Here is an 11,577-nt window from a genome sequence, read left to right on the forward strand (position 1 = left end):
GGTATACTCTATGTATGGTAAACCTGTTATGATGACACTATGCTTAGAGAATGATTTTTCCCTTTGTGGATTGTGCTTTATCACATCCGCCTGATTTCATGTTGTTTGGAACTGCATTTGACTGATCTGTTGTGGCTTGTTTGGTTAAAGTTTAGTTTAGGCTACGCTATGCCCATATAGGTTACTTTCATTTTTATGCTTAAATCATGCTTTTCTCTACTGGTCTCATTATTTCTTGTTGACTGATAGTGATTCCATACACATATATATTAGACATATCTTATTTATTCTGAACCATGTGTGGGTGTGTGAAGATATTTGTGTTTTCCCTGTTTGTTGAGAGACATGTTAGGTAAAAGGGGGTCTAGTTTGAACACTTCCCTGGTGACCAGCCATGCCGGAGGTTCATTAAACCTCTTGGAACTTGTGCGGCATTAGGATTAAAAGGGTGGGGAGGGGGGGTGGTGATGACTTGGCCTCCCACCACCTAGTGTGGGATGTTGAGTTTGAGGACATGGAAACACATATGCTTCACATGGTCTCTTGAGTAAATACGATATACTGTGTATATATGTTGTATAGTACATAGAATAGGATTTGTAAAACAATAGTATACTTTGTATATTATGTGTGCATATCATATATATGATAGGAACAGAAAATATAAACTAACCGGGGTCTTTTGTTTTTTCCCCTCTCTACTGCATGGCCACTCGGGGCGAGGTCCAGCCACCTTATTGGGCTAGAAGCCCAATAACGAAAATTTCCTTCAAACGTCTTTGGGTCCAAAAGGAAGAAAGGGAAGCTAATATATTGAAGGCCCAATCATGGGTAAAAATGATATGAAGGCCCAACCATGAGTGAAAATGGTTGGGGTTTGGTACACCCCATTTTATTTTATCCGCCATCAAGTATGCTTCACAAATGGAGCCCTCAACACTAGCTTTGTTCCCAATCATGTTTTTAAGAGTTCGAAGGTACCTATAAAGGTAAACCAATAAATTATAGGATACTTGTCACCATTAAAGAATATATATTTTATATTTACCTCTCAAAAGGGTACATCCATCTGTATTGTACAGGTCCAGCAATCTGTGCTTCATATGGCAGGTGCACGGGTAAATGTTCCATTGAGTTAAAGAATCTCGGGGGAAATATGCGTTCTAACTTACACAAGATCTGTGGGATGTGTACCCCTAATCTCTCCAAGTCCACCACTCGGAAAATAGTTGAAGTAAGATTTTTAAAAAACAAACTCAACTGCGTAAGTGCACGCACACATTACTAGGAAGTAGCTCACGAAAGGCAATTGGCAATAGTCGTTGCATGAACACATGACAATCATGACTTTTCATGCCGAATAACTTAAATTTGTCCGTGTCCAGGCATCGACTCATGTTCGAAACATACCCATCTGGAAACTTCACACCTTCCAACCAATCGAACAAGACAACTTTTTCATTCTTTTCTATTGTATATGCAGCTTTGGGATAGCTTCCATCAGGATTCCTTGCTAACTGCGGTCGATCACAGTATTTTGCAACATCTAGACGTGCTTTTGGATTGTCTTTGGTTTTGACAGCAACATTAAGAACAGTGTTAAACACATTATCAAAGACATTCTTCTCAATATGCATGACATCAAGATTATGTCGTATCATGTTAGAACTCCAATAAGGCAAATCCCAAAATATGCTTCGTTATTTCCATCCGTAACATGGTTTACGATCAAAACGCATATACGGTTTATGTTCGGGAGGTTCCGGATGAGTTTCGCGGGCTAAAACGAAGTTTTGAACAAATCAGAAATTTGGTCACCCGCTATAGCGAAGGGGGCACCGGCACTGGGCAGAATTCCGTTTTTAAGTTGTTTTTTTCAAGTCTTTCCCCTCATAAACCCAAAAACACTTCCTTAGAATGTGAGAGGCTATTTTCCTAGGGCTAGGGTGAAGTTCCTCCTTGATGGTAAGTGCAAACCCTTGTGTGATTCATTATCATTCCTTCTTCAAATCCCATGACAAGCTTAAGCTCCATTAATGGTGGGTGCAAGATTAGAACCCAAGAATTGATGAAACCTTCAATAGTTGAAGGGTTGGGAGATAACACTGGAAAAGCAATCACAAGAACTTTAGGGTAAGATTCTAACCTAGTATTCATTATTTATTTGTCAATTATCATCATCTCATCGTCATCTTACACACTAATTGTGAAGAACTAATGGGTTAAGAACCGTATGGCTAAAAATAAAAAAGATGAATTTGGATATCTTGTGGTGAATAGAATTCCATGAAATTAAGATTGAAGGTTAACTAGATGATGGGTAACATTATTATGCACTAAATTTCCCATTTTAGCCTCATGAACCCGGATTCACATTGTAGGGGTATTTTGGGCATTTATCTAAAAGTATAACAATATGGGTATCGTTAGACTCGTTTAGATGTGTAGAGTACTATTTTGACAATATTGTATCTAAATTTTTAATAAAATTACAATTTTGCCCTTGTGGCTCGGATTTGGCTATTTTGGGTTCATTTTTGGATTTTGGGTGAAACTATGGCAATATGGGTATCCTTAGATTCGTATTCTGATATAGAATTCATATTTGATAAACGTTAATCATTTTGAGGTTCTTCAAAGAAGAAGGCAAGGCTAAGATTTGGCAATTCGAGACTGATGCTCAGCATTCCAGGTAGGTTATGGCTTACTTTAGTTAGACTTTGATTAGCGAAACGTATGTATTGTGTATATAGAATTGAAGGGGGAAAGCATGATTAGGTCTTCGGACATGATGTTTTGGTTGGATATTAGCTAGTTTGGTATGACTTCTGATTTTGTGGGCTCGTCGCCATTATGTTATGTACTGTGAATGGTTTGATCTACTATGAATGTTGGTGTTAAGGAGCATAATCAATACAAATTGGTCGATGTTAACCATCGTCATCGGTTTAACAAATATGAACCTTTTATTCTTGCGATGCAAGCAACTCAAGTGTGTTATATGTCTTGTACTAGCAAAATAAAAAGGACAAGGATGATTGGTTAGCTGTATTGAAAGTTAACCTCGAAATGTTATTGAATTATTGATGAGGAAGCGATCACAACTCCAAAACTGGAACTAAATCTTCCATTCCAAGTTGAAGAAGTTGAAGTCCATGAGATAGATATGAATATGACCGTTGATGAAGTTATACTCCTACATGATCCAAATGGGGAAGCAATTGAAATGGATGAACCAATTGATGATGGATTATTGCCAGAGCATCATGAATCCGAAGAAGAGCATCATGACTTCGAAGAAGAATCTACAGAAGATGAGTATGAAACCGAGGAGAATGATGAGGAGGAGTTCGAAGAAGAAATAGATACTGACTAGTGTGTTGATAGAAATGTGCTACTGTATCTTTATTAACTTTTGTTTGTAGTAATATGTTTTGGATGGTATAAGTATGTGATATTTCTATATTTGTTGGTTGTCTTGGATGTCTAAGCTTCTTAGTCATTTTCATAATGTATGCACAATCCAAAGACTTTTTCTTAATATATCCATTGCTTACTATGCTGAAAATCGAGCAATAATTCTATGGTTTTGCACAATTTAATTTACTGTCCATTTTTTGTGTGTAATCTTTAAAGAAAACAGTTTGCTTGTGATCTCTTTCATTCTCATGTCTTTGGCTATCTTTCTGTTGATAGTCAGAAGAAGCTCCTCATTTTTGCAGCTACGCTTATAAGAACTTCATTTCTGTTAGTTGCGTCCACTGTGATTTCATTTCTTAACATTGAAGGTATTAACCTAAGTTTACTACTGCAAATGGACCTTTTGTGGAGTTTTGACTTCTTTCATTTTAACTGATCACCTTTTATGTACAGCTTGGCATTCATCCTTTAACTTCCCTTATAAAAATTTCATCCAGAAAGTGAGGATCCATAAACCTAACATGTTTCTGTGAATTTGGTAACATGAAGTTTGTCGAATTTCAATAATAAAAAACATAATTATTGTGCAAAACCAATAATTTACTGCCCATTTTTTGTATGTAATCAGTGGTTTCAATAATATATATATCCATTGCTTACTCTCATGCTGATTATCTAAAAGATGACTACCTATATTTTTTTTTGTAGATATGGCTCGTGGCAGAGGTCGAGGTAGCATGGGCCGTGTAAGCAAGTCCTCAACTAGAGGTCGAGGTAACATGCCTACTGTTCCCGTTCCCACAATTAGTTCTCAACAAGGTGGTACCCATTCCTCAGGTGGGCAAGACCAAGTTGAAACATGTCCTACTACTACGCCACCCATTCAAACATCAGGTCATGGTAGTACCCCATCCATTTCTAAATCATTTCCTATAATGCCTAATGATAGCAACGTAATAGGCGAGGGTACATCTACTCAGAGAAATGCAATAGGTGAAGGTTCATCTGCTCAGAGTGATGCAATAGGTGAAGGTGAGAACAATAGTAACGTGAAGCAGACACTTATTTTTCTTTCTCCTTCAGGGTTAGTTTCTGCTTGCACCATTATTATTTATATACAGTAATTGCTTTATGATAGACTTCATATAATGTCTTCAAATTTGTCCAGGTTGAAACCATCGAGATTATGCTCTGAGATGATACCTGAGATTTTCAAGAATGAAGTTGAGCCTAATGGAGTTAACTGGAAAAGTGTCTCATAAGAGACAAAAGATTTTTATCTCGGAGAATTCGAGGTATAATAACTGAAACATTTGTCACTAATTACCATTAGTGTTCAGAACGAAAAATAGATTTTTTATTTAGCTTTGACTATGAGATGTAGAGCTTTATTCTTAACCGAAGCTGTCAAAGAAAGTAACCAAGAACATGTCTAATAATGCCTCTGTCTCACTTCCTTGCAACATAAGCATCATCTCATTCTTTTCACCTGTCAAAGAAAGCTGCAGTTCTTTTACTTTCTCGCTTATTGGGTGACTAATGGTGCTTGTCTTATAACTCATGTCTTATAATTTTTGTCTGCTAAGATGATGAGTTTATTGTTATACTCTACTTTGTTAAATTATTTCAGAAGGCATTCTATTGGGATTCTTCGATTGATAGTGAAGTAAGGAAGCAATGGCGTAGAAAGGCAGCGAGAATGTACTGTGATTTCGTTAGCACAATAAAAGGTGAGGGGATTCTGCCTGTTTATGTTCCGAAATAAACATGGGAAAGTTGGAAGAAATATTGGGAAGATCCTAAGGTTGTTGAAAAAGCGAAAATAGCTTCAAAAAATCATCGTGGCGATGAGGGTGCAATTGCCAGTGGGACTCACATGGGCGGCTTTATTTCCATCGGAGAGCATCACAAGAGACATGTAAGTTAATTCTGTGGCTTTGGCCTTTGCCTAACTAAATTTCGATCATGAAGGTGAATGCCTCATCAGTTGCAGTATGTTTATGTTGGCAAGTTTAGACTTGTAAGTTATTTGTTGTTTTCAAAAATTTCGACTGCTTTCGTGGTATTGCAAGTTGAAAATGCTGAAAATCTATATAATTATATAAAAGAATTGGCCTTTATCTCTTATTTTCTCACTAGAAGAATTTGCTGAGCAATAAAAACAGCATATTTTCACTCATTAATTGAGTCATTTACACATTATTTCGAGTATAGTAACAAACATAACGTATGAGAATTGGGTGCCACCGAACGGACGTAACGTATGACTTAATTACAGAAACCAGCTTTCATTTGTGTTGATCCTTTTTCCTGATCATGTTAAATTCTCAATTTTTCTTTAAATATACTATGAGCCGGCTATGGCAGTTACCTATATATCCAATTAGAAAGACATGTATTCTATAATTGTGTTTATCGGACTTGTGATATAGCCTATTCACGAACAAATGTTGAAGATAAGGATCGGGATCAGTTATCCATTGACTGTTTGGGTCCATGGACCGCCACAGACTAATTAATACTATTAGTTTTTAAAGTTTTGTTCTCATTTTCACCATAACTTTTTACTGATTTCCTGCCTTCAATTAGTTTTTAAATTTTCATGAACATATTCTCATATGGACTGCGCATATGTAAAAGGAATATGTCAAAATATATTCTCTCTTGTGACATTGGTTGCTGTTTTGGTTGGTTTTGGAAGTTACTAAACTATGTATATTTTTTTCTTGTATAGGCTATTAAAAAGGGTCGAGATCCAACACCAAGTGTCGTACATTTGCACGTCCATACATGGAAAATATTTTATTGGTGAGCGAGCCCGAATCGTGCATGTGAGTCCAGCATTCTATAATCTTCTATAGGAAGTTTCTTTATTTAGTCCCATCACATTCAAGAAAAGAGCGAAAGCCAATGGCTGATAGCAATATTAGAAGCCAAACCTGATTGAACTTTTTAGCCCTCATAAAGGCCTTCATTAAAGTGCTATAAGTAACCACATCAGGACTAGTACCCTACAGAAATAGCAGCACCACTATCAGCAAAGTTTATGTTAGGAAATGTGTTTAGAGAAATTTGGAAATTTTAAGTACTTACCGTCTCTTTTATATGTTGGTAAATTGATAGTACCTCCATATTCCTACCAGCATTCCCAAAAGCATTTATCAGCATATTTAGCATTATAAGGTTTGGTTCCATTCCATCGGCTTCCATTATCGGAACGCTTTGTAACTCACATACCGCTTTCACATTATCCCGCACACAAGGCAAAATATTTAAAAGATGGAATCTCTCAAAGCTACTTAAAAGATACTATCTTAAACATAGTAGGAAACATTAACTACATATATAAATGATGCTTATAAGGAAACCAAGAGTAAAAGCCATGCCAAAAATTAAGACACAGTACTAGATGGGTAAAATACTTAACTGCACCAGGAGTTTACACCAAACAAAATAGTTTAACCTTCGTCTTTAGCAGTAAAAATTAAAGCGAGAATGCGTATCACTTAACCATAACAGAAGTGTGTAAAAAAAAACCCCGTCTGCATCCATTAGTTTAATTTAAACACCAAACAAGTCTTGATAGGGCTTGGTTAAACACTGGGTACGAGTAAGTTTTTAACATACTAGATGGAAGGGGAATGGATAAATATCAACTCAGCTACAAAACCATTTCCAAAGCTATCTAATCCAAGATTAGCGCTACCATTATATAAAGTGGCAGATTTACAGTCATGTACTGTCTGATTTCAATTCAGTTTTTTTATGTTAACAAATATGTTTTCTGAACACTTATATTCCTTTAGCAGAGTAAATCAATAATTCTGCTGTTGTTTTCTCAAAGTAGGCTCATTTCACTTCAACTTACTTCTATGTCTTTATTTGGTTCACTACCACCTGATCTTCAGTTTTGTAGTTCACTTCAATCACTTGACCTTTCTAAGAACTCACTTTGTGTTCACTACCTGTTCAAATTTGTTCTTGGTTACCTTATTTAGTTAGTCTTGATCATTTTGGTGACTCTTTTACTGGTTCTATACCACCTGAGTTTATTAACTGTAAATTCTTGAACACCTTTTTGCTAAATGACAACAAACTTACTGGAGCAATACCATTTGAGATTGGCAGGTTGGACTGGTTGAAACAGGTCGGTGTGTCAAATAATGGTCTTTCTAGTTCAATTCCTGATGATTTAGACAGGTTCTTGAAAATTATTTTGAAGGGAATAATGGACTTTGTGGGACCCCACTTGGAAATATATGTAGTAAGTTGAGTAATAAGAGTCTTGTTATTATTATAGTTGTTGGTGTTGTTAGTGCGTTAGGATCTTTGATTCTTGGATTTGGGATTTGGAGATGGTTTTTGGTTCAGCCAAACTAGAAAGATAGAGAACTTGGTGATGGTAAAGGTAGTAGTAATAACAGTAGTGATTGGGTTGAAAAGTTGAGAGCTTTTAAGCTTGTTCAATTTACATTGTTTCAAAAACCTATTAACAAGATTAAGCTCAATGATTTATTAGCAGGTACTAATTCTTTTGATAGTGGAAATATTGTAATTTCAACTAGGAATGGTGTTTCTTATAGAGCTATGTTGCCTGATGGATCTGCATTAGCTATTAAAAGGCTGAGTAGTTGTAAGATAAGCGAAAAACAGTTTCGGTCTAAGATGAATCAGTTAGGGCAACTTAGGCACCCGAATTTAGTGCCCTTATTAGGTTTTTGTATAATTGATACTGAAAGGCTTTTGGGGTATAAGCATATGCAGAATGGAAGTTTGTATTCCCTTTTACATGGTAATCTTAGTACTGGTGTTAGGAATGGTGATTTCGAGCTCGTTTGGCCAGCAAGGCTTAGGATTGCTGCTGGTGCAGCTAGAGGACTTGCTTGGAGAACACTTATATCTCATTATTTAGAAAGTGATTTTCTTTTTACTATCCCGCGAGCTTGCTTTGTAATTTAGTTAAACAATGTCTAAGTGAACCAGAAAAAAGTGAGTGAGGTGAAGGGAAAGGAGTCCTAGATTGAGTGGGAGTGTTGGTTGAAAGTTAAGCTCATTGAAACAAGCACTTAGCAGAGTTGACATTGTGCTACCTATAGCAAACTATTTCTTCGAGATTATTTTTACATCTTCACCGAGTGATATCGTTCTTTTTATGAGGTAATAGAGGAAAGCACCTTGGCCTAAATCGTTTATGAGAGTGGGTGTGTGTTAAGATGAAACATCATTTATTGAACCTTTTTTTCATAGGACTAATGTATTATTTATTTTATAGATAAGTTAATTGATGTATGTTTTGAGAATATTCTTCTCGTTGGTGTTTCATTTAGGAATTTTTCTCGCCGTAATAGTTTAATAACCGTTTTGTTTAATTCATGTTCAAAATGGTTAGTTTAGAAAGCACCAATCGGCTATGTTGTTGATGTTCATTGCCATGGGCCTTTTGAATTGTTTTACGAAAAATTATCAAAGGTTAAAAAACTAAAAAAATAAAAAAAAAAAAAAAAAAAGGAAGAAGCTTTGTTTGCTTCCTTTAGTGAGACAAAGAAATCTTGAATTGTATTGAAGCTTTCAGGGCATTATTCTTGCTGTCTTTAATGATTCTTGTATGTGCTTACTGTTAGTGAAATGAGTTTTACTAATTATCACTCTCTTTTACAGGAAAAATATCAAGAAATACTACAAAATCGATCTACGGATGGAAGATAAATTCACTCAATGCGAAGTTGATCAATGTCAAGCCGTAGGAGGGTAAAGAAAAGAAGAATATATATGGCCTGTGGATCTCAAGCACACTTATATTATGATGTATGTTTTGAGAATCTTCGTCCTTAATAACGCATCCGATGCTACATCCTTAGTACCACCTCCGAATGCTCAACAGAAATCTTGCATTGTATTGAGCTTTCGGGGCATTATTTCTTGATGAGTTAGTGACGCGATTAATTCTCTACATATCGACTAATTGCATAATTCGCAGCGACCGATAGCATGATATTGGTCTTGGATCTCGAACTTATCGCTTGCTTCCTATAATTGTTGAGCGGGTACGTGGATTGAATCATAATTGCAGTCTTCTTCTCGTACACGGACACCTCTTGACGACCATCCATCATCTATGGCACCTATAGTTCTAGCTCCAGCTACTGCCAACATTGATCAAGTTGATGCATCGGTTTCTGATGATGATCGTGGCTCTCCAGTCTCTCATTAGTTAGTTTTGTGGTTTGGACTTTATGGTTGTTAGTTTTGTTGTTTGGACTTATGGTTGTTGCATATGATTTTGGATTTTTTGGTTTGGATATTATTGTTGTGGTGGTTCAAACTTGATTTGCATTTTGCTATGTATTTTGGACCTTGTAGAATATTAGTTTCTATTAATTAAGTAATTATATGAGTATCTAATGTATGCTTGGACACGTGTATTTAAAATATTATATAAAATAAAAAAAGAAAAATATTTGCGACGGATTTCAAATATTGAGACAAATTATTTTCGTCGCCAAAAGGAATGCAAAAATGTGTATTAAAAGATTCGGCTACGGAATTAGCGACGGAAACTATTGGTCGCCAATCAGAAGAAATGACGAAATAACTCATAGAATTAGCGACGAAAATTATTAACATCGCGACGGATTTCATTCGTCGCTCATATTGGCAACAGATAAAAACTGTCGCCAATCCGTTGTTAATCCAGCGATGGATTCATTTTTTTTTGTCGGCCAATTGCTAGCTACGAGGATTTTACTGACAGATACAATTCCGTCATTATTTTGTAGCTATATTGGTTTAGCAACGGATATAAGCTATTTACCAGCGGATTTCGTCCGTTGCTAAAACCAATTTTTTTGTAGTGTATTATGAATTAGGCATCTTAGGCAAACGGTACATATGTCGTTTAGACAGACTTTAGCACCCGAAATTTTTTAAAACCTTGAGAACGCGTGTTGATTTTGAAGGGTTAAAAATGAGGCAATCATTGTAATTTTAATAAGTAATAAACTGGAAAAGATTTTAGGAATGCGAAAAAAATGGTATAGACAACTTGTGTAAAACTTAGAGGGTAAATAGATTAGGCAAAAGGCTTCCTTCTTAAAAATGATTTGAAAGCATATCTTTCCTGGCTTTGGGCTTTTGTAAAGGGTTTTGATATTTTTGGGCCATAGCCCACTTGTCTTTTCTCAAGAAAATGAATGCTCATTGAAATGTTTTGGGTTAGAGCCCACTCGGTCTAGTATTTGAAAACAAATGATGAAAGGTCTCTTTTGGACTAAAACCCCGTCTGATTTTGAATAAATCTGTGGTCAAATAAACTTGGCTAAGGCCTACGTTTTTAAAATGGTTAGAAATAGGGCGTGTTTAGGCCAATAGTCCATAAAACTTGATTATTTTTTAAGAAAACCCAAATAAAGTTATTTCTTTGGGTTAATACCCACTTGGCCTTTTTCCTAAAAATCACGATCAATATTTTATGGGCTAAGGCCCACGATTTCAATAAAAACACCAGGCATTTGATAAAACAGAACTGATTTTGAAATGAAGCTCTTATTTTTTAAGTAAAATTGGAACTTTTGTTATTAAATAGACATATGTATGCAAGTACGTTTTAAAGGAACATATGCGAGATTTTTTTACCATGGGTACAATTCATCTTTTTTCTAAAAGACCAATCGCGCGGAACATATAAAGAGTCCTTTTCTTTAAAAATCAAAACAGTCCAAATTACGCTTAATTGTAAAAAATTTAAGGAAGGATATTCTGAAAATGTACTGAACGGATTAACCCGGTCCACGTGTGAGTAAAGCATGGGTAAAACTTGGTCATCCAAAGCAAAAAATAATTGAACTTTCTATCTTTTCCCATAAGAAAACTACTATCCTTATATATAAAAGGAACTAATTATATCCGGATATCATAAATCCGAACCTAAATACCCTATATATAAAGGGGATATATTCAACTCCTTTTTTTTCAAAAATGATATGCAACATGACAAATCTCTTTGTGGGAAATAAACACTAAATAAATAGTTCATGCAAATACTCACACATTGGAATTCGACGGTCAAACGTATCGTACAAATCCTTAATACTAGGGTGCCTAACACCTTCCCTAGGGGATCACTAGAACCCTTACCTAGAACTTTGGATTAGAAGGACA

The 11,577-nt window shown here is 35.7% G+C and overlaps 1 protein-coding gene and 1 pseudogene across 1 annotated transcript; both read left to right on the forward strand.

Annotated features, from left to right (window-relative positions):
- The first annotated feature begins 3,172 nt into the window (after positions 1-3,172).
- On the forward strand, positions 3,173-5,428 carry LOC132053685 (uncharacterized). Its single transcript, XM_059445799.1, has 5 exons — positions 3,173-3,375; positions 3,697-3,788; positions 4,129-4,504; positions 4,589-4,715; positions 5,051-5,428. Exons 1-4 carry the CDS (start codon positions 3,173-3,175, stop codon positions 4,680-4,682), a joined length of 765 nt encoding a protein of 254 aa, XP_059301782.1. The 3' UTR covers positions 4,683-4,715; positions 5,051-5,428.
- Positions 5,429-7,050: 1,622 nt separating this feature from the next.
- Positions 7,051-9,631, forward strand: LOC132053686 (probable inactive receptor kinase At1g27190; annotated as a pseudogene).
- The last annotated feature ends 1,946 nt before the right edge of the window (positions 9,632-11,577 follow it).

The sequence above is a fragment of the Lycium ferocissimum genome, chromosome 4 (genome assembly GCF_029784015.1).
Source record: "Lycium ferocissimum isolate CSIRO_LF1 chromosome 4, AGI_CSIRO_Lferr_CH_V1, whole genome shotgun sequence".
Lineage (NCBI taxonomy): Eukaryota > Viridiplantae > Streptophyta > Magnoliopsida > Solanales > Solanaceae > Lycium > Lycium ferocissimum.

Bases quoted from the DNA above. Each gene is read 5' to 3' on its own strand.
- LOC132053685 (XM_059445799.1), top strand. From the start codon at position 3,173: ATGACCGTTGATGAAGTTATACTCCTACATGATCCAAATGGGGAAGCA. The intron at 3,789-4,128 runs GTATTAACCTAA...TTTTTTTTGTAG, and splicing joins TTCATTTCTTAACATTGAAG to ATATGGCTCGTGGCAGAGGT. The intron at 4,505-4,588 runs GTTAGTTTCTGC...AAATTTGTCCAG, and splicing joins ATTTTTCTTTCTCCTTCAGG to GTTGAAACCATCGAGATTAT.